General features: G+C 41.4%; 1 protein-coding gene across 4 annotated transcripts in view; it reads left to right on the top strand.

Annotated features, from left to right (window-relative positions):
• Nucleotides 1-24,061, top strand: part of Akap6 (A-kinase anchoring protein 6) — a 399,217-nt gene that overhangs the window by 201,583 nt on the left and 173,573 nt on the right. For 3 of the 4 annotated variants that reach the window (XM_041658789.1, XM_041658788.1, XM_041658790.1), the window contains exons 7-8: nucleotides 1,444-1,540; nucleotides 2,670-2,836. In XM_041658789.1, the coding sequence (XP_041514723.1) occupies nucleotides 1,444-1,540; nucleotides 2,670-2,836 (264 nt within the window). The remainder of the gene's footprint in view (nucleotides 1-1,443; nucleotides 1,541-2,669; nucleotides 2,837-24,061) is intronic. The other variant, XM_041658791.1, reaches the window with a different exon arrangement.

Below are 24,061 nucleotides of genomic sequence, written 5' to 3'. Positions count from 1 at the left end.
TGTGTGGCGGAGCCCCAACACACAGGGACAAAAAGCAAAGGATGCTATGCTTCACTGTAAGATAATAAACGTTTAGTAATCCAGGGGCCCTGCCTTCATTGGGCGGATCAGAGGTATAGAGGAGGCTGAAGCAATGGCACAACAGTTAGCTAACATTTACTTGCTCTTACAGAGGACCCAGGTTCTGACTCACAACCATCTCTAATTTTATGTCCGGGGACCCCACGCCCTCTTCTGGCCTTCACAGGTACTGCGTGCCCACGGTGCCACAGCATACACACAGGCAAAATACCCCTACACAGAAAATAAAAACATCTACAGATATTTTTAAACAATTATCTTTAAGAGGAAGCGTCAAGATTCCTGACCACTGTGTATTTTATTTTATTCAAATGCATACCTGTAGCCGAAGGCACAAATGGGGAAAAAATGCAGAGTGGTGTGTTGGGAGCCAGATAGTGTCCTTTCTAGAACGTTCGCTGTAATGATACCGCATCTTGTGAAGGAAGGCTGGCTGGTACAGTTCGTCACTTTGAACTGCTTTAGTCCAATCCTTATCTCTATGCTGCATCTCGTATTTCTCCCACTTCCAGGTTTTCTTTTCGTTCTGATTCTGTCTTTGGTACTTAAAAAAAAAAAAATGTTTCTCTAGGAAGTAAAGAACAGCTCACATTTACCGCTGAGCATCCAAGACAACTCACTCTGTACTCGCCAAGTTCTGCTGCCCATTAAGGCCAAAATCCATGCTTGTTGGTCCCCAAGTCTCCAGTGGTGTTATAGACCACACGCAGTTCGCGAATCACTGAGTTGAAGATCCACTCTCACAATTTATGATTATCCAGCTCTTCAATTCAAATTAAATCCAGTGTGGAGTTAACATGGCCTGTGTCATGTATGCTTAATATAAAGTATAGCACAATGTAGCTTTTAAAGACAAAGCCCAGAAGGCGCAGAAACCCTAGTATAGCCCCTAGCTGCTCCTCTCCATCCAGTGCCTCATGCAGAGTCAAGGAACAGAGATGAATCAAACCATGCTGTATTAGTGGATGCATATACGTGCACATCAGGCTTCCGGGTTTTTCTGCTGACAACTTCTATGGTTTCATAAGTACTTAAGAAAAGCTCGCATGTGCAGGTGGGAATTCATTATATTTTATTGAGGACGGCTACTCTCGATAGAACCTATGGGGTGTGACTTTTCATAAAAACCTAATGAATTTCTAAATTTGTTGAGCTGCTTCCAAACAGATGCGCGCTGCTAATCTAACAGAAATGTTTAGAGCCTAGACCCCAAATATCAATAGCTTTTAGTATTGCAAATTAGTCTGTCTGTTGGGTAAATTGGGCTGTGTGGTTCTCGATTCAAAGCAGCAAGTGATTCTGCACGCGTGTTTTGTGCGTGACTGCCTCACTGGAGCCTGATGGCCGTGTGCTCCTTTGCAGAGTTTCAAGTTGAACGTGGACAGTCACTGTGCTCTCAAGGAAGCCGTGGAGGAGGAAGGACACCAACTCCTGGAGCTCATTGCATCGCACAAAGCAGGTAAATCCTCCTGAAATATTGCGGGTCTTTATGTCTCCAGACTATTAAGAATGAAGAAGCATTGCTGTAAATTACTGCATATATTCACTTCCTTATGTATTATTAATATTTACATTATCAGATTGACCTTCAAGATTTATAAATGTTTCATATACTGCATACAATGCTGTGATACTTATACGATGAAATAGTGCCTCCAACCGCCTGTTCATTTTATTTGGGGCTTACCATTCGCCTGCGTTCCTATTGAAATCCCATTCCCAACAACTTCACGTTGACATGCTTTTTGATGTAGGAGCTCTGGAAATAACGTTAAGATAATGAGTGAGAGCCGTTCTTACAGACACGGTGCGTATGCACTAGGGTGTACATAGAGATCGCCATGGAGATAAGGCAGACTGTCCATGGACATCTGATTATTTCTGTGCCAGTTCACGCATGTGGACGTGTGGCATATTCTCTGTAGGCCTTTGCATCAGCAGAGGCTTTGGCCTTCAACCAGTTCTTAGTCCAACACAGATGCATTTAATGAAGAATGTATACTAGATTTAAAAAAAATGTTATATGGTCCTATTTATCCTGATAATCAAAGGCCACAAAACAGGACTGGTTAAAGCTTGCTTGTTTGGTTTTTTATTTTATTTTATTTTATTTTATTTTGTGTCTTTTTTTTTCTTTTTGCTTACTATTTAAACAGGAAAAGAATAGCATCAAGCAGATGTGTTATGTCAGAGACCACTGTCTTGATTCTGGCCCATTTGCCGTATTTCCCATTGAATTACCTGCATCTATTTTCAGATGCCCATTTGATCAACACAGGGCCTTGTGCTGCAGGTGCCCAGCTCTAGTCCCAATGACACCTCTCCATCACATTCTGTTCCGCACGCATGATCTCCTCCAACCCAAAGTCTGCATCGGTGTCTGCATCGGTGTCTGCATGTGCTTGTCCCGTGTTTGTGCTGTTCTAGCTCAGAATCTCTGGTCTCGGTTCTGAGGGACAAATGGCGGGTAGCGGTAAGGTCACTGGAGAGCAGGGATGTGGCTGGAAAGGGCCGCCTCGCTTTCCGTGTGACAGACAGAAAAGCAGGCAAAGATGCAGCGGGGCCCACAGCTTTGCTTTCCTTTGGAGAAGGACTGAAGGACATGCTGAAGATGATTGCAAGTCAATGGAAGGAGCTGCAGAGGCAAATCAAACGACAGCACAGCTGGATTCTCAAGGCTCTGGACACCATCAAAGCGGAGATACTGGCTACTGATGTGTCTGTGGAGGACGAGGAGGGGACGGGGAGCCCCAAGGTAAGTGGCTTGAAGTTTGCTTTATTTCCCCGTATTCCTGTCTTCTTTTGAACTAGGCGCCACTGAAGTTTGCTTTCCACCCCTAAGGCTCTTTGTTTCTAGTGAGTAAACTTTGTAACTCCTTCTCCCTCTGTCTCCCTCCGTGTGTGTGTGTGTGTGTGTGTGTGTGTGTGTGTGTATGCTGAAAACAAAAGGCGAGAACTTTCAAGTTTTCTAGGAAGCAGAAGGGGGACAGGATTCTAGGGGTGGGAGAAAGGGGGGGGAGGCATAAAACATTTAGTAAACAAAACATAAAGCATCTTTAACATGAATAATCAGAATGGTTTTAAATTGTTTTGTTGCAACTATAAATCACTATAATCAGTGCAATCACTCAGCTCTGACATCCATTAGCCGCTTGGTTACAGCAAATTAACAAAGAAGGGAGAAAGTGATTCATTATCTCATTCCTGTTAATGACTATCAGATGCATTGCCTAATTAGGGGATGGTCATTGTAGTGCGAAGAAGGTCATATGCTTTGCTACAAATCTTTTTGCTCTGAGTGTAAGTTTTCCATAATGGCGCACGCACCGAAGGCAGCAAGTATTTTAAAAACGAGTATTGGCAGGCTTTGATTATCCATTTTAGATTTACAAAATCATCTTGGAGACATAGGCCACCGAGCACCAAATGAAGTGCCTGTTAGTGTAGTGTGCTCTGGCCGTAAAGGTGAATCATTTAGACTTACCATGTCGAGGACAATTTTATTAATTTGACATTTTCTTGTAGTTTCTCACTTTGTGAAAAGGAGTCCAGAAATCTGTAGACTTGGGACCAGAGCCTAGTGTAGCACGGAGGGAAGCAGATGGAAAAGTTCAGTTTCTATTCCTGGCATGGACAGAGAGAGAGAGACATCGTCAAATCCCATTTCCTCAGCGTGGCCAGAGCAAACTAGCAACCGCTTTGCCCTCTGAGACTCAGATGCTTCAATACAGGCAGAGCTGGGACCCAAACCAGCCCCACAACACTGAGACCGTGCAGCCAGCCAGGGGAAAGCTCAGAGGACCTCTCTTTATCTGCTGGAAAAGAACTGAATGGCAAGATCAGTCCCACCGGAACCTCCACCACCGAGGAGGCCGCACTTCAGGAAATACTCGAAGAAAGGAAGGGAAGTGGCTTGGCACAGGAGCACATATTTTAGGAAGGGATGTGATTGGAGGTTCAAAGCCGCAGCTAAAGCCTGGACTGCCTCTCCAGGCAGAGGAAGCAGACCGCAGGGGGAAGTTGATTGGCCAAGGCTTCACTGTGGAAGAGGGGCAAAAACTATCAGAATGGGCACGACTAAAATCTGGGTTGTGTCCTATTTCTTTAACAAAAAGAGGGGTTGGGGAGTGGCCTAGAGGCAGCGCACTTGCCTAGGATGTATGAGGACTTAGGTCTCATGGCAGACACCACAGAACGAGAGCGCAAGCAAGCTACCGCTATGTCATTCAGCATCCACTCCCAGGTTTCATTGGCGTACTGAGAACAAAAGGCTTATTTTCTGAATTAATGCACCTCTGTCCTGTAGTACTTTCCTGTCCGCACACAAGCACACATCATATCTGAAACAATGACAAGAAGAGATTGTGTGTTGAGGGATCGACACATGGGGAACCTGGGAGCTGCAGAGGCAGACAAACCCCAGGCCTTCCGCTGGTACCAAAGTTAGTTCTCTCTTCACCAGTCTGGGCTGGATTCTACCCCAGACAAACAAACACACTCACATTCAAGGATGAATGTAATATAGATGCAAGGTTAAGCTACTATGGAGAAAGATGAGATGACTATTTTTACCCATTTGTTTAATGTTTATAAATTGTTTCTCTCAGACTTGGGGCAGCTGAATACCAGGGAGGTGTAGACTCCAGGTTAGACCCTCTGAACGAAATGACTACCGTTTGCCACTAGGTGTTCTTGAGGCAATTACCTGGCTTCTCTCTCTCTCTCTCTCTCTCTCTCTCTCTCTCTCTCTCTCTCGTATTTATCATCTGTAAAATAAAGGCAACAGGGCCAACAAGATGTTCAAAGGACAAAGGCACTCACCATCTGGCCCCTTGGCCTGGGTTCAGTCTTTGGGAGACCCACACGGTGGGAGAAAAAGCTGATGAAGTGGTCTTTGGCCTCCACGTGTGTACTGTGACATGCAGAAGCCAAGCCAACCGCTCTCTCTCTTCTCATAGAACATAATGATACATATATATATATATCATTTTAATATCATATCAGATATAATATTTTATCATATATATATATTTCAACTTTTCAAAGGGGTAAAATTATAATTTCTGCTTCAAAGATCTGCAACATGGATCCTTTTAAAGAGGTCTTAGAATGAGAGGGTGTTTTGCGTACTCAGGACACAGAGGCTTAGGATGGCTGAAGATGGAGGCCAGCCTGCCCTTTAGGTGAGCTCGAAATCAGCAGATGACATAACAATGGTGCTGAGGCCAGAACCTTGACTGGAGTAAATCTTCAATAGGGTGAACTGTGATGTCGAAGCCTTCCTATTCTAATGACACAATAGGCAAATAATTATAACGGATTTGATAGAACGCCAATAGAAACTGGTACAAGATGCTATAGGTAGATGGAGAGGGGCCTCAAGGAAAGATCTGGAAGGAGCTGACTCTTTGAAATAAGGGTAGAAGGGTGTTTGCCACGGTCCAAGTAATGGGCAGGGGGACCAGCATTTTTAAAGACTCGATGTGAGATGGTTGGTGTGGAACCCAGAACCATGGCCAGGATGATTATGCTCGGCTGTCAAGGTCTGTGCCAAGGCTCCCGGTGTCACAAGAGTGACCTTTACCAATTAGTGACGGGAACAATTGCCAGGATCCAAGTCCTAAGGACAGACATGCATATTGCATAAGAATTTTATCTTGTGTCAAGCAGTGCAAACTGAATCAGGCTGCCTGTGAGTCCCTCTAGCCTGAGAGCAAGCCTCTGCTCCCTGTCCTTCACGGGAGCCTTCTTCCCACGACGTGACCTTGCTCAGGTCACCCGCAAGTTGCGCCATGAGATGCATCCCCAAGCAAAGCGGTATGATCATCCATTTCATCTTAAACCTAAAAGAGAAACTAAAATTAAAACATAATAAAAATAGTTCCAGAACTTCTCTTAGGTTTACTTCAGAAGCTACTGAAAGCTTGAGAAGCATAATAGGAAATCTAAGGAATATATCTGGGGGGTATTTTTCTTTTTTACCTTGTTTGAGAGACTGCAGAAAAGGGCTTGGTCTTAGAAATCTTGTAAAGCAGGAGGATAGGAGGAAATTCAAAGACTCTGGGAAACGTCTCCCCTAGGACCCGGCAGCATACCTTATTTGTTGTATTTCATTTTTTAAAAAAGTGTTTTCCCAGGACTGCGGGATCTTTTATACTGGGAAATAGAGAGCGGAATCCATCAGTTCTGGAACTACAGCTTCAGCATGCACATCCAAGAATTTAAAATATGCTTGTAATTATGTATTTTAAGAAAGGTTGATAAAAGTTTCTCACCTTAAACTAGAGGCTTCGTATTTTAAACATTTCAGTGATGTGCAGTGAGGAAGATTTCAAAATATAGTGACTACCCAATGCCTATCAAATGCTGTGTTTCTTTTTTTGACCTTTTAAAGTAAAAGCCAGGCCATCCTAAAGAAAAAAATATTAATTGACATCATCTCCTTTAAAATGTTCCCACGTGCCCTCTTTTCTCTTCCGATGCTGGTATCCTTCAGGACCTAGAATCAGGACCAGGGTCTTCCCACGTGACTTACCCAAGTTTGCCTCACTAAATGTAAGCAACACCAGCTTCTTCATCCTTTCAAAGGAAACAGACGGGTCTCTAGAATCCAGAACACCTGCAGATTTTATTGTAAGAAATCCAGAAACCTTGCAGCCATGACAGACACGGTGACCTGACCTGGTTCCAAGAAGCATCTTCATTTCCTCAGTGAAAGGATGGTGGTGTCGGGCTGCTGTGGACTCCAGGGATGCTGATCATCCCCCTTCTTTGAGGGTCTTAGATTGAAGTCATACTCCTTTGGAAATGGGTACCAGACTCCAAAGGTCATCAAGGATATCAACACAGCATTAGCTGGAGAGCAAACTCACAGATACCTTTGAATATGTTTTCTGGGGCCTACAAATGACAGTTTTAGCTACTGCCTTGAGATGGGGATTTGTGTTCCTTTTGACTTGGGGAGTCAGTGGCTGTTGGACTTGTCTTCAGATGTCGCGTGAGGGAAGTACAGGCTTAACACACACTCTGGTATATTTGTTTGCCTGATGCCCAAGTCTTGACTCAGTGCTTAGGCAAATAAATTATGTGTAACTCTACCCAATGAAAGAAATATAAAAGAGTGATTTGGGGGACACATTAAGAAGATACTCTCGGTATTACAAGATGCCTTTGGGATAATATTGTAACCTTTTGGTATTGTTTTGGAATATAGTTTCATCCTGAATCTGTTGAAGCATCACCGAGACCAAGCATTGTCCATGCATTCAGCTCTGTTTGAGCTAATGGACGTATGTGCTCAGTATGTTCTTTAATATAAGTTCTTCATAAAGAGCATTAAGGTCATAAGTGGGAACCACATTTAAATATTGTCAGTTCCTGTACGAAGACACATTCATATTAAAAGCTACTCAAGACGCCCTCCTTTTTACCCAAAGCAAAGAAAAACATAGCTACCTAATGTCAAAAGAAAGTGGAAACGATATAGTAAGATTCAGTTGTACCTAATATGGGGAGAAAGACAACAGGCAAAGGCCTAGCTGCGTGTTTATTGAGTGCCGACAGGAACCTCTGCCCAGTGCTGAGCCGTACATGAGAGAAGACACGCTCCCTTGCTCAGTGGTCTTATCATTCATGTAAGCACGTAGTGTAACGCCTTGTCTAACGTGCTTTGGGCTATCTTAGATCTAGAATAATAGATCACCTACGATTCAGATCATCTTAATTAGGATGTTGGCAGCCTGAAATGGAACGGTGTTCTTGATGAAAGCAAATGAGTAGGAAGTGCATCGCCACCTCCATGGCATCCGTGCGGAATCCTTCCTGCAGCCAGCTCTGACGCAGACCTTCCTTGCTCAAGTGTGTAATCATAGCTCTGCCTTGAGAACCTAGGGAGAGCTTTCCCCTACTGCAGATTTGTCAATGACCCCTCTTTTGTTATTGTTAGGGCAACTTTTCTCCCAAAATGCGTTTTGAAAGTCAGAAAACAAGACAAAATACCTTGTCTTGAAGACAAGTGTGGTTACTAAATTTGTGATGAAATACAGTTTTCAAAAAGGTTTCTCTAGTGTCCTTGTGTTACTTCAGCGTGCATATGATCAATCTGTCTCTGATGAGGTGACTGATGGAAGGGTTAAGAAAATAAACATATCTAATGGTAGATCAAAGGTCAGCTAGCAGTCATCTCTATACTAGACTGCAGGTGAATAAGACCATAGCTTAGCCTTGTCCCCTGCACATCCATTGCCAGTGACCTTGACTATGCAAGGATGTACATGTTTGACTCAGCAAGAATCTGAGAGAAATTCTTCAGTGTCTCTGATCAACACGTGGAAACTTCACTGGCATTGGTAGGCATTTGACTTTTCCGTATTTATTTAGAAGTACCCAGAAGTGAAAAAGATGAATGATGCTGGCTACAAAATTAGAATCTGCAGAAAGCAGTCTTCACCTATCAGGTTCACACTTCACCTTTCTGTTCCTTATGCAGATGGTAGCTGCCAAGCACACAAGGGAGATATTTTTAATGCAGAGTCACCTGTGTTAATAACTCTGTAGTTTATAAACACATACACAAAAGGGCAAGACACAAAATTGCTCCTAAAAATGCTTTTAAGTTAATAAGTAGATTCTTTGAAAGTGTGAAACAATGACCTCAGTGTGTCATTTACACTTTTTATTTTTTTTTCCTGGAATGTGTTGTTTTTGGCAGGGGAGTACTTGGCCAGCAAGAGCCCTGCCTGCTAACAGGGATCCCTCTGCTCTGGCTCTTGTGTTTATTGAGTCACACAGGACTTCATATAAAACACAGATTTACCAGTCCCCAGACCTGCAGGCAACACCCTTTGCGCTTCCAGCGCTTGTTTAGCTGTTCTCACTCCCAAGAAGGGTGGCACTTCTATCCAGTGAAGCCAAGGAGTGCTAAGATGCTCTGCTTTACTCTTCTTGTTCAGGTATCCTCGAGAGACAGTTACTTAGAGAGTCGAGATGCTCTCTAATAAGACCATTCCCAGTCTTATTTCCTACCATCCCATCGTAAATGAAGGGGGATACTTCTCAAAGATAAGTTTTAATATGTACATGTGTATTAACATATTACACACACACACACAGACAGACAGACAGACAGACTTTATAAGGAAACATAATTAGATTGGAGACCATCTAGGTCAAAGCTCCAGGCGCAGTTTACCACAGCTTTCAGGCCGTTTTTTGTTTTTGTTTTTCTCATATTTATAGTTAGTTGGTTGGGGATTATCTCCTGGACTAAGTACAGTTGTGGGCCTCACAAAGGGAGAAAGAACCACAGAAGAAAACCAAACCAAAAGGAAAGACTAAGATAAATGAAAGACGAGACAGGAGAAGGGTACCAGAGAGTGGCCTGAGAAACATGGGAGAGCCTAGGCAAAGATCATGGCCTGAGGCGTCACGCGGAGGCATCGTTTGATAGGCTGCCCAATGGAGTCCCGGCACTTCGGTTTCCATGTTTCTCTTGAGTGTAGCCTCTCTTTCTTTTATTCTCTCACTCTGGAAACCAAAGTCAGAAAGCTCCTTTACATTTGATATCGTAGATATCATTGTGTGACCACTGTGCTTGTATAACACAGATTATTAGTGGAGCTAGCATTTACAGCAGGGTTGTAACTCTAGGTTCATGTTTCAGCCCCTTTATCTTTTCCCTGGCACAGTTAGGATTCATGCGAACATGTCATTTAATATACCTTATAGCTTTTCCTTCCTTAAAATGTGTTTTTTTCCCCCTTTCTCTGATTTTGCTCATGGCTTTCTCAGTATCTTTGTCTATACTTCTCTTATTCATCCTTAAAATAAATGAATATTGACTAGACTCTTTTAAATTTCATGTATATTATTCTAAGAGAAGATGGACAGTGTGATAAATGTTAAGGTAATGGACCAAAGGGAAGTGGGGGACATGATTTCATTCTATTAGCTAGAAGACATTTACCCCATTACCCTAACAGAATTTTGGTTTTGGAGTAGTCTCCAATGTTCAGCTAATCTGGGAGCCAAACAATATTGGAGGACAGACATCCTAGGTAGAGAAACTAGAATAAGCAAACTATGAAAGGGGGAAATGTAATTGGACATCCTGGAAAGGATGATGAGCTAGGAGTGTTTGACCTTTTGAAAACAGAAAGCCCCTGTATTACAGGAATGGACAGGGGCCTTACGGAGGTTAAAACTGGGTTGTGCTGGGAAGAGCTTTAAATGGTGGATGGAGGAGCTGTTATACTCACATGGGTGTTTCTAGTGTTTCGGTGTCCATAGACAACAGCTGGTCAAGGTCAGATGGGAGAGGAAGGATTAAGAAGTCTTAACAGGGAACCCTGACTGCTCTTTGGGATGATGAGAAAGGGGGAGTTGATTGGGGGAGGGAGAGGGAAATGGGAGGTGGTGACGGGGAGGAGACAAAAATCTTTAATAAATAAATAAATAAATAATAAAAATAAAAACAAACAACAACAACAACAACAACAACAACAGAAGAAGTCTTAACAGACAGGTTTATGGCACACACCTGTAATCCCCGAAGTTGGGAGACCAAGGCAGGAGATCAGGAGTTCAATGCCAGCCTGGGCTACATGGCAAGACTCTGTCTCGTTGCTTATCACACTGTTATGTTTCCAGGGAACTTTTGTTCAGACATGCCAAAGAGCAACCTTAAAGTGTTTTCTTTTATCACCTCATGTCATCTCAAGAAGAGAGGCAAGCACAGCACTAGATATTTTGAGACCACATCCAGTAACTTTTATGGTAGTGTATTATTATAAATGCCTTAACATATTATTGGCTGCTGGTAATCTCTTACTGCCTTTAGTTTTTAAATTAAGCTTGATTATTAGTATATGTGTAGAGGAGAAAATGTGGACTCTATAGAGTTTGGTAATATGTGGCTTCAGAAAGCCCCTGCGGGCATCTTGAAATACATCCACCATGTTTAAAGGAGACTGCTGTACAGTGACTCAAATGGAGGAGAGGAAGTTGGGTGGAGGAGGCAAGATGTGATACTCAAGAAAGAATATGTGTCTTCTCCACTGGGAGAGGAAGAAGGGATGAATGTTGGTGCCGAACAGAGTAAAGATGGCAGAAGAGAATGGGTTCAGAATGGAGTCAGACTCGCGACTGGTCTCTGGGGAAAGGCTGAGGGGGGAGGCCAGTCTGTGATAGCAGAGTAGGATCCCAATCCCATTCTCTCAAGAGTGGCTTCTTGCCGCGTGTGTCCTGCCTGACTGAGCTGAACTGCATGTATGTTCAGGCTGCACCCTTGATGGCGAATTACACCCAGCCTTGTGCTGTGCTTTCTAATTTCATCCTGGAATTTATACTTTTATAGTTAGCTGTGAAGGTGCCTCCACCAAGCCTGGAAACTCCTTGAAAGCACAGGTCCTTTGTAAACTTCTGTTTGACTCAGTTTAGCTAAGATTTCAGCTTATAGTATAGTTTATGTATATAATATGTATATCTTTATACTAATATGTACTTTGTTTTTAATGCTGAGGAGGTAACTCCACTTTATCTTCCCGCCATTCATGATGCAATGTTTGTCTTAGTTGTGTAAATAATAGCCCAATCCCATTTCTCTGTTTGCTTTTTCTATACTTTTCTCCTAGTTCCTTTGCCTGTTGGTTTTCATTGTAAACAAAGCAATCGTAAGGGAACCTTTAAGTGGTCATTTTACCCGTTTTCCCCAATAAGTAGTAATTTATGCTATAAAAAAGAAAAATCCCACAATTCTATTATTACTATTAAGCTTTCTTAAGGCAAGTCTCTTCAATTATTGTCGTCAGTTACTTGGATTTTATATTTTACTTTATTTTTGCCTTTGTTTTAAAACGCTTTCTCAAAGGGTAAACTCTGGGTAACTTCTTTGAAGTAAGACCCTAAAAGCATCTAATAGGAATTAGTAACTGGACAGCACACTAGCTGATGAAATTTATGGTCTTTGCTTTAAAGCTCTCTTAACAAGATTAGATGAGATTGAACCTGCAAAGGCAGAGGTCGCCAAATTGACATAAATTCAAAGGGCACAACTAGATCATACCACTATTTGAATGTCTAACAAAGTCAAATCTCTGACATATTGTATTTGGCTCACTATAGTCTGTGTTCATATAGATCCTTCTAGTAAATGATAAATGTTAGGGTTTAGCTAATGCAATAACGTTTCTATTCTTCCAGACCTTCATAGGACACACAGAGCAGGAGAAATCTGGTCTATGAAATGACTGGACGGTTTCTCTGGGATGTGCTCTGTGTAGTACGCACAGACATAAGCATTCATGCATTTTTTTTTCAAGTAGCTTTGTTGGATTTACTTCCCGACTGGCTTCCAACTGACACCTCTTTGTAGGTATTCAGACTTCATCCTATAGATTGGGCTCAGGGTGAGGGATACTGAATCTCACTATGGTGTCATGTGGATACAACCCATAGAACCATCTATTTCTAGCAAGAATTGAAAGTTAAGTTTCTTCAACATATTTGAACCTATAGTGTTTATTTGAGCCATCCAAATAAAATGCCTGTGCATTTTGAATTATGAGGAGTTTTGAAGCACTTCTTTGTTTCAATTCTTTTCTCTTTCTCAACCCTCAGTTCCAATGGCTGCTTGTCTGTTGCATGTTGTCTTGCTTCCCTCCCTCTATCCCTTCCTCCTTCCTTCCCTTTTTGTCTTTGTAACATGGATAACTGATCGTCGTATGTTATATTGTATTTGTTCTTGTATTGAGAGTGTTCTATGACATCACTGATCATGTCTATTGCAGGGCAATGCCAGCTGCTAAGCATGTTCCAATTTCCCCATTAACCAAGACATAGGACATTCTGCAACTTGACCTCCTGTCCACTTAGCAAGTGGCGTCACATGGACACGTTTTTAAAAATCCCACCTCGCTCCTTTTCTTGACAAGCTGTTCTAGGAGCTAAATATGCTGTAAAAGGAGGTCCTTCTCAATGCTCGCTCTCAGTAACGGCCTTATCTCACTGCTTTTTCACTGAAGTTAATGAGAATAATATGAACAGAAAACAAAAGTCATTTTCAAAGCCACCCTTGTACAGTATTGTTGTGTTTTAAGTGCTTTAGAATGAAATGAAATGATTTCATTTCCTAATACATATGGACTTTGTGAGGGCTACTGTAGCTCAGTCATTCGGAATTGCCTTTCGTTCTTGTTTGAAGGCTGAGAATTATTAACTGTTTAATATAGGACAAAGAGAATAGTGAGCTGAACAAAGATCTTACGGACTGAAGGTAACTCTGATATCCTACGTGTTTGTCTTCCTTCCGAGTCACTTTGGATTTTTGTCCAAGTGTGGAGTAGTTTCCAGTTGTTTTCCTGAAATCAAACCTCTGAGAAATGGCGTATTCAATTGTTATATGCAGATTATTTTAGTTTTAGTTGTCCACAAAAAGCTTAATGACAACTCTCCATTGGCTCATGCACAAAATGCAAAGGAAGGGAGCGAGTGTGGAGATGGGGTTTCTTTGGGAATCCTGCGTTTTCAGCAGACGCTCTCCAACAGCCTCCCGTCAACGAGTGCCAGGGAACAGGAGCTCTTGTTTCATGTGCTTTTCCACGGCAATCAATAGTTCTCCCTTCCCATAAATAGTACAATTGGATATTAGGAAGTGTAGGCACACTTGTCCTCATAGAAGGGGAATGGGTTGAGGTTGTGGCACCAATGATTTAATCAGCATTGGCAACAGCAAATAATCCTTATTAAACTTAAGATGTCAGGTGGCTTATAGCATTTTCCTGGCAGAATCACGTGCTTTGCCTTCATAGCCATCCTCTTGCGTGCAGTGTCTTCAGGGGACGTTGGTCACTTTCCTTAGCCAGGCAGTATATTATGGTTGGTCTATCAGGCAACCCAAACCATTCCTTTGCCATCGGTTTAAGCCAACAGATGCACAAAGGCCTGGCCAGTGGACTTGGAAAGATGTCGCTAGGGTGCTTTGAAAAAAATTTTTTTTTCTCATAGGAGACAGATAAGAAGAAAAGGTCTCCTCCCAACTTCATTGCTTTCGCAAGCCTCTGAAGCTGCTCTCTGGAGCTGGGAGTAAGCTGGACTGAGAAGCTGCGCTCCCATGCCAAGGGCGCAGAAGGGATGGGCAGCTTTTAATATCATTTCATAGCTGAATTGACCAGGCCTGGAGGTGTTGTGCCCTGGGCAATTTCGGAACTTCCTTCTTCTTGAGCCTTCTCTTGGTTGGAAATGGTGTTTTCCTCAAATAGTCCCCAAGCCTCAGGGCACTAATCTCTAAAGAAAACAGTAGCTCCTGATGGATGAATTTCAAGTATAGATTTAGCTATCACTATTTTTAAGAGGAACTTTACTCCTAAACCCAGTATATAAAACAGTAAACAAACTGGGATTTCTTAGGCGCCTCACAGCCGTGGAGGACTGCACTGCTATTCATTTCCCCGGGGGTTTCTCTACAAAGCTCTCTGCTTCCTAGAATGGAGCTCCAAGTGTGTAACATCCATGTTGGTCCTTCCCTGACCCTGTCCTGTATGCACACGATTCCCTCACTCAGAATCCTTTGCTTTGTCGCACGGCTTCTTTGCAAAGGTCCTTAGGTCGCCCATCCTCCTTCACTATAGCCACCTAAGGTCACTTCTTATTTTTCAAACCGTCCAGTTTTTCCTTTGTGCTGGTTCGGCTCCTTGCATCTTTGTTCAGCTGCACTAGCTGGTTCTTTGGCAGGTGCCAGTGCTGGGGACCCTCCCAGCACCCATCTATAGATGTGACCCAATTTATCTCCAATGTTCTTGTAGCGTTTACACCTTTGTGTAACACAGATAACACATTCACTTTCTAAATGTTATATTAGAGATGTTTTATGACCTGCATAGTATCTGAAGTTAGAGATGGAGACCATTTCTTGTTCATTCTTTGTACACTGCAGTGCTCAGCATAATATATCTCTCAGGGACTATTTTAAAAAGTCTTCCTCGAATAAACAAAAAAAAATTCACAATAGAAACTAAAACCTTAAGTTATATTAATGTCCTTCAAGTTAATGTTTTTAGTCATTTAAGTATTTGTATAAATTTTGCAACCTCCCTGAGGTTATGTAGAATTAAAATGGCTTAACTAGTTACACTTAATGAACATGATGGAACATAGTCCAGTTATGAGGAACTCTGGAGAAGACTAAATGCTAAATATTCTATAATACCACATCTCACATTTAGAATGGTAAAGACAAAGAATAGCAGCCTTCAATGCATATGCTTGGAAACCTGTTTTATAAAAGAGACATTTAAATGGAGCTATTTCTGAATTAGCCCACTGAGATTCTAAACTAAGCAACAAGGGATTCATAGTCAGTGTGGGTTATACGTACTATCAACATGCTCTAAAATAGTAGTTTTTATCTAAATAATTGTTAGTGAATTTCAGAAGACAATAGTAAACAACATAATTTCAATGAAGTGTGTCTTGTGTAGGATTTATCATTAGCCTTCAGAGCCTCTGTAAGATTATGGTTCCTCAACAATGTAGCTGAGAGTTACATTACGCTTAATAAAAATGCCAAATGTTGGCAAAAGAAAGAAGGCACCATTGTACTCCTATCCATTTCTACTCTTTGATTATAGTCTCTTCTTACTTCATAACTTTAATATACTATACTGAAGTGTCTCTCATTGGTTCATATACTAGGGCACCTGATTTCTGGTTGATGGTCTCTGGGGAAATGACTTCGATCCTGAAGGGACTTGATCTAACTAATGGACCAATCCCTGGGTGGATCCATAATCTGACAGCTCTCTAGGAAGACAGTGGGGAGCAGAGAGTGGCCCTACTTTGAGGAGCTTGCTAACTGGGCTCTCATCCAGGACGTTTGTACTGCTGCCCCTGCTAATTCTCTCTGTGTTCTGGCCACTATGAGCAAAGCCGATTGCTAGGTGACAAACTTCCCACCACTGCAGCGGTCAGACTTGCCTTAGGCCAGTTCGTCTTGGACCTTGGAAGTCATGAGTCCAAGTAAATCTTTCCTTTTGAATTGTCTATGTTAGGTCTGAGTAGTCTACCTCAGTGTGTCATAGCCATGGAAAACTAGCGAACATCATAGACCATTTGTCTCCTCAAATAGCTGGGACGGGAAGGTGATTTTGTAAGCTAATATTTTATAAAACTGCAATAAAACATATGGTAATAATCGGCTTGTTTTGTTAAATAAAATGCCCTCAAATTTAATTCATTTTTTTCCTGTAAGATTAAGTTAAATTTCAGTTATTTTCACTGAGGAAGAACCAAGTTTGAGATGGAACAATAATAGAACAAATAAAAAACTGCCAGAGGGAGGCAACAGGGTGACGGAGGCAAGTTCCTCAGACCACACATCAGATGGAACTTGGTGACCCAGGGGTGTCAGAGAGTCTCTTCTTTACCTGTGTTGTGTGCACATGACGAATGGCAGCTTTGCCTCCCACTTCCGCTCCTAGGCTGATCACGTGAGAGCCGACTGACTCATTCATAAGGGGGTTGTCAATATATTCTATCAATAAACTCCCTCAGTTACTGCCAACCTGGGGGGTCTGTTTTCCTGTTCTCAGGCAGTGCTAGCTGGGGAGCTGGGGCAATGTTCTGGGTGACAGTGAGGGACTCCAAATGGGTCAGGAGATGAAGAAAAACCATAGGATCCAGGGGAAAATTGGGCATGGAACCTGAAGGGATAGACTGAGGTAAAGACAGATCCAGAACAGAGTGCGGAAGGGAAGGGTGTGAAGAAGGAGATCCTGGAGAGGTGCATTTAAAGGATCAGTACTCAGAGACAAGCACCTCAATGGTACCAGGGGCGGTGATAGGAGTGGTGTCTCTCTCTCTCTCTCTCTCTCTCTCTCTCTCTCTCTCTCTCTCTCTCTGTATGTGTGTGTGTGTGAGTGTGTGCACGCATGCGTGTGTGAAGATCAGCCCCAGAGCAGGTGGTGCCTTTTGCTTTCTGTTCTGTGACGACTTCTGTAATTCCTTCTTCATTGTGACAATTCTGGTCATGGAGACCCCATAGGTTCAGTGTGTGGCCTTGTCATTCTTTTAAGTTCCAGAATATATCTTAAGATGAATCGTTTTGGAGTTCTTAAGAGATAACAGTTCCGAGCTCTTGAAATATTATTTGAATGTTTTTTTTTGTTAATGTAGTTATTAGAAATTTGTGCTGCCGGTTCCTTACTAAGGGTCGTCGATGTTATGATCTTATTAACGTGAATTTAGAGAGCCACAGTAAACTGTCTGTGAATGATTTATTCTTGCTGGGTGTATTATTCATACTGTAGCATTTGAAACATGACAAATCGCTAGTTGATTTAACATTGGCTCAGCCGCCGATCCCTTCCTACCGTCTACATCTCTGACTCTTTGCTCCTAATTCCATAGGGCTTGGTTTAAATAAGAAAAGGAAAATGGTTCTCTTAAAGTAAGTGTTGTCAGCAAAAGGCTCAGGCTCTTATGGCCTTGTCTGTAGAGGCTTCAGTAAATTCTTTCTTCCTGTGTTTGACACTTTCTGCTTAACAACCAGCGATGCCTCTGTGGGGTTAGAGGTGGAGGAGCATGACCTGCGTTGCCGACATAGAAGACTCACAGGAGAATGGAAAAAGGCAGCTTCTCTTCTAAGTAGGTTCATCTAAGTCAGTATCCGTGGCTAGTGCCTTCTAGTCTGTCTAAAGTGCAGGTCTATGCCTTGATCCGCTAAGAAACACTGAGCAGTAAGTGGGCTTCGTTGTCTGTCTGCATCTGACTGTTGTAGCTGTGTTAATCCTCATGAAAGCACGCGAGCCCTCAGCCATCTGTGCTGGGCGGCCAGTAAGTTGGTTTGTGCACAACTAGGAGAGAAGAGAGTAGTGTGGAAAAGTGAATTCACACTGACAAAAATAAGTTAAAACGGTGCTAACAGTGCCGAGGAATGGCTTCCTGTTTAACTGTAATGCTATTCCGAATAAAAAGATCTTGGTAAACACAAACTTAATTTTTGTGACACGCAGCTAGTAAGAAGCCACTGTGCAAGTACAGGAAGAAAAGCAAGCCACTGGGTTTGTGAGTCCAGGGCCCCGCCCTGTTACACACAACATTGGAAGATAACCAGCATTAGGTGGCCATAAATGAGGACAAATCATAGGGTTAATAAGACAGATAAAAACATGCTGTTCTGGCAAAATAGTCTTCTTTTGTGGAGCACACGACATTCCTGCATCCTGTATCTGCCATGATGTAACGACCCTATTAACAGAAAAGAAATGGAAGGTGAGGACTCGGCGCGGTGGCGGCCTAAAGTCGTAGCCTCTTAGGAAGAAATCACACTTGTTGGCTGGGCCTCTTGGCTAGCCAGAAAGAGCTGTAATTTAAAAGATGTGGAGCTTAATTCTGATGAAATTTGATTCAAATTTCCCATGTAAAATAATTGTGGCTTTTCATAACACAGAAAAAAATATGAGACAATTAAGAGCAGGAAAAAACAGGCCTAGGACAATAAAAACATCGTACCTCTTTTCCTGCTCCATAAAACTGTGGGAGGGCTCCGAGTAAGACAAACAACCTTATAATTAAAAAAGAAGGTTATAAGATGTTATTTTATCCCCAAATTCACATTAATGGCTTCATCTGCCGCAGTTATTACCAGTGGCTATTAACTGGCCGGTGCAAACAAGCTTGAAAGTTATTTCATATTCTGTGGTCCTAATAATTTTTTTTGAGAAAGTGTGGCATGCGAATGGTGTAATTAAGAAGTATGATAATAAACCTATATATTTATGAAGGGTTTGTATAGGTGTTGGCTTAAAGTGAGACCGATAATTCCTGGTGATTTTGCGAGCCATACAGTGAATAATTAGAATGCATTCAAATATTATCATTTCAATTTCCAGTTTGGTGAACACACGCAAATTATTGTGTTTGTTTTCAATTCCTGCAAAGCATATTAAAATTAACTTTTCCCCAATTTAAGTAATGTGTATAACTAAACTTCCTTCCCACTGTGACGCAGTTTCATTTATTGCTATTTGTAAACTGCCTAGGATAGATGCGGAGTGGATTGGGCCTGGAACTCCTTGAACAGTTTCTTTTGAAATAACACTACATACGTTAAGCTCAATTACACATCCAAACAGCCACAGCTCACTTTTGGTAATTTATTCATTGATTTAACATAGTACCCAGAAGAGCCATGCCTGCTGTCATTTTTGTAATATATTATGTTTTAAATATACTCATGCTCACCCATGCACACCATTAAGGTGTGCATAAACCTGTGTTTTTCTCTCTTGACAGCTATAAATGTTTGTTATTATTACACAAAACATATGTTCATGTTGTTTTTGTCTAAATTATTCTATCTGGGGCTATAAAGTTTTAATGTTATTAGTTGCCCTTAGAATTTTAATGTTTCGCTGCTGTAACCTTCTTAGGATTTCTGTGCAATTAAATAGAAACTATTTCACTGCAGCCCTGGAAGAACAATATATTTTATACAAATAAAAAAAAAACCTCTTCCTGCTGCATTCTTGCAGCATGACAAAGATGTTTGGTTGACAACTTTTCTCTTTTTGGTTCATGGAAACCTCCCATGACACGAGGTCACATCTGGTGAAATGTACGCTATTGCTCTTCTTGCCTGGTATCTCTAGGACAGACACAAGTTAGGGACTCTTTCAGCAGAGGAGCACACTTCTGACAGTTTCCTAGGGCTGGTCAGGACACTGCCTTGATGGCCCCGTGAAATCTAAGATACACAAAGACCTGTGGGGGCTAAGTGGGAAATCCAAGATGTGACTCTAACTTGGTTTGCCCCCCAGTACGAGTGCCTTCATTTACATGACAATAGAAGTGGCATCATTGGACACAGCCATCTATGTGGTCCTTCTGCTCCCCTCCTTGTTGTCACTGGGCCTGAGTTTCCCACCAAACTCACTAACAAACAAAACTGACAGACGGCAGTCCTCAGTAACTCCAGCCAGCTGACCCCTTGCAGTATTTCAGTAAATCACTCTGAGAAAGTTACCAACCATCGTTAAGAGACTATTCTCTTCCTTTAAACAGAGCACCTAAGATAAGTTGCATCATGGAAGTAGAATTTCTCGGGGTCCTCAGAGCTGAGCCTACCTGGACATTTTATTGGAAAATTGGGTTAGCGACCCTCCCCTTTTTTCTTTGGCACAACCCAGTCAAAGGCGTTCTCCAGGAAGGCAAAGAGGAATTGAGGCTCTTAAAGACTGTGTGTCAGAATCACAGCCTTCTTTTTCTTTCTCTCTTTCCCCGTGCAATACTCTGCAAAGGCCAATTAAAAAGCTAAAGCCATGTTTACATGCCTGTGAAGATCTCTCTTGTTTCCTCTCCTCCTTTAGAGCAATCACAAATGATAGAGATTAAGGCATTTAGTAGACAGGAATCACTGCTTAAAATGGTAGATTTAGCTAATTTATCCCATTTTAATCTAGAGCTTTTGCCGATCGTATGATGAAGTTGGCAGGACAAAGGGGGTGGTGAGCATCAATTTTAGCTGTATTCTATTTTTCAGAAATACTACAGAAAAATAACTATAGTGGAAAAAAAAATCAGCATTTGTTAAATAATGGAGGCACCAGGGCGGCAAAGAAAGGCACCTGGTTACACAATAACCTCCCACACGGTCCTCATCACCACTCAGTAACTGAGAGCACTGTCAGGTTCCTCAGTGACTAAAGGGCTGTGTCGGTCAGTTATCTGGAGGTAATGACCATAGCGGTCACTAAAGGGGAGAGATGCTATTAAGAAAAGAACCTCAACTTTTTTTTATTGAATTCTTTATTTAAATCATATTAACTTCAATTCAACTTTTAATTGAGGTGTAACCATGCAAATTCTCCAGTCGGGTACCAGGAAGTAATGAACAGAAAATGACATGTTCTCCTCACAGCTTGATGGGTCTTCATTAAAATTTCAAGGGTCTCCACAGAGCTGTTATTAGACACGTGCTACTCTGAGGTCTCCTGGTAGATTAGGGCTGGGTGAACGGTTCCAGGAAATCATTTGAACCTGGACCATGGAAAGGAAGGAGAAAGAGTTTAAGAAGAAGAAGGTTCTTTTGTGTTAGGACAGAATCCCGTGTAAATGGCAAGGTTTGGATGCGTCCGCCATGTCTTCCCCAGTTGCTTGTAAGTATTCGTGTAGCAGTGAGGCAGAACTACAACCCAGATTTCTAAACACAAATCAGTACTTCAACGTGACTTGAAATTATCTCTTTAAAGAAGAATGGTAAGTTCTTTGCCGTGATCCTTTAAGTAATTACTTGGCATTAGAGGAAAACAGGTTCGTCTGACTATTTTTGTGCGGTAACTGGACATGTTTTATGTTCCGAATGTCTCCATTCCTGTATGCGAGCCAAGGCTGCAAGCCATCAGCCACCTCTCCCTGGCCCTATTATGTAAAGTTGTTACAACTTGATGTGTGAAATTCTTAAACGGAGATCTCTTCTCATCTTAAATGTCGGCTTGGAAAAGGTTTTGTTTCATAAGCCCATTAAATTGACCCCAAACCGTCTTTCCGTTGAAGATAGAAATAAAGTTCCAAATGAGAGTGTGTGTAGCTCACTGTATTGCTCATAGTTAGAGAATGAATGTTCTTCCTTCAAATACGAGAGCAGCATAATAAAAATCACCTTGTGCTGCTATCGTGTGAAAGGAAACATAATGCATTACTTGTAGAATTTGATGAAAAACCTGTTAATGCAATGAGTTGGGCATCAGCATTGATTTTGTTTTTGAAGACATTTTTTGGGGGGGTAATAACTTTTACTGCAGTGTAGGGGGGGAAGGCAAGGTACTTTCATAACAGAGAGGAAAGTTTCCTATCAAAGCTGTCCCTGGTTAGGACCTAGAAACAAGCAATAACTCCCATAGAAGTGGAATTATCACCTGATATTTGAGCCTTTTGTATTCACTGAAGTCTAACGTAGAAGATAGGTCCTTCCACACAGCCTGTTTAGGTCTACTTCATAATGAATCCTTTTTCTGATACAGATAGGTGGGCTAATTCTTTTCAGATTGTAAAATGATTTAATTTTGTGATATTAAAATAATAGAGGTTCACAGAAGAAAATCTGGAAAGTCTATGAAATAATTTTAGAGAGCGTGCTAAGGCTCAGTGGAAGAGTACTTGCCTGGTATGTAGGAGACCCTGTGGTCAGTCCCTAGTGATGACAGAAGAAAGGTAGAGTGGGCTTACCCTTGAATGACATGCTGATGTGTAATATGCCTTATAATCTTATTTCTACTGATAATATTGTATGCAGATATTTAAAATTCAAAGAGTATACATAAAGATTTGAATTGCATCAAGACAATTTATACTTAGTATTTTTTGTTAAGGAATATGCCATCCGGGCTGGAAAGAGGGATCAGCAGTGAGGAGTACTCTTGTTCTTATAGAAGACTAGGATTCAGTTCCCAGCATGAATATGACACCCACACTGTCTGTAACGCCAGTTACAGATGTTCTAATGCTCTCTTCTGTGCTCTGCAGGCATTTCACACATGTAGTGCACTTATATACAGGCAGGTAGAACACTCAAACATATTAAATAAAAATAAATCATTTTAAAAAAATGATATATGCCTTCTACATCTCATTTTTCAAAAATAATATTTTTGCTTTGAGAGACTTATTCTTACATTTCTTTAAAGTCTCACATTGTGTTTGAAATACTCAATCTGCTATTTGTTCTTATTTTTGTAGCAATTTTCCTTGAGCACCTCACGTTTGCTACATGATGGAGATTGCCACCACCGTTTTGGTTGTGCAAAGAAACCAATGATGTTATAATGACAGGTTTTATATTTATCAGTTTCTTCCTTTTCAGAATCCCTTCTTGGATAGTTTAATAATTTTGTGATTGAATTTCATGATCAACTATATCTTTTTAAAGATTAAGATTTGTTAGATTACAAATAGATTTTTTTTTTGCAAATGTAGCAAAATAGAGTTAGGAAAACCTCATACATCACTGTTGTGCAGCTATACTAAACTAAGATAGATGGGTTTGTTGATCTGAGAGCAACAATGGGAACGTAAGATGAAACCCTGTGTGCATTCTTCTAAGTACATTGCTATGACTGAACCCAGCACACTGTCATTTCCCCAGAACATCCAGGTTGTAAAAACAGTTGAGTTCCTCTGCTAAAACAACCATAGCATAAGCTATTGAAATTAGCACATAAGTGAAATGCTCAGATGCTTAAAAAATTACAGCAAATTTTTGTGTGTCAATTTAGATATTTGGGAGTTAATAAAATGCGGTGGATGCGGTTCTGCCGTGTGCTACCCTTGTTCCTCTTTGAGCATGATTACGTGTGATAGATCATTATAGTACAAAGAAAGTCTTTGTAGATCTTGATTACAGTTTATTCACGTTCTTCAGTATTTAGAAGAAAACAGTTTAGAAGATGATAGACAAATTTCTCTTCTGAGGGGAGAGTTTTCAGCATTGAGTTTACTCTCCTACTCTTGAGTAGTAAACATGTGTTTTGAGAGTAATGAGGGAAAATCAGGGGAGCGGTGATACAGGAGGGGAATGAGGGAAGTCAGTGGGGTGAATATGATTGCAATGCCCTGCATATATGCATTAAACTGACAAGAATAATAGGGATGGCAGGAAGTGACATGAATCTGTTTCTCTATGAACCAGCCACGCCTTTTCTAACTTGCCCTGGAAAACAGCAAATAGTGTTTATTTGGTTTCTTACATAAAACAAAGCAAAACAAAAGTGTTTAGCAAGTCTACTACACAGAATGGACTTACGTGATGGAGTCATCAGTGAGCTCACTTATGCTTCCGTTTATTCATTTACTCTATAAGGTCATATCGCACATCTTATATTTGTCACATGACCCAATAGCCTTCTGTAGACTTTCAAGGTATGAAAAAACTAGGGTTTCCACTTTAAATGACGAAGCCATACTTTTCGGATAGAATACCAGGCAAAAGTTT

Source organism: Microtus oregoni, unplaced genomic scaffold, assembly GCF_018167655.1.
Source record: "Microtus oregoni isolate MIOR12 unplaced genomic scaffold, Mior012 000009F_ref0000495, whole genome shotgun sequence".
NCBI classification, from domain to species: Eukaryota; Metazoa; Chordata; class Mammalia; order Rodentia; family Cricetidae; genus Microtus; species Microtus oregoni.
This window is presented reverse-complemented; position numbering and strand designations above follow the sequence as displayed.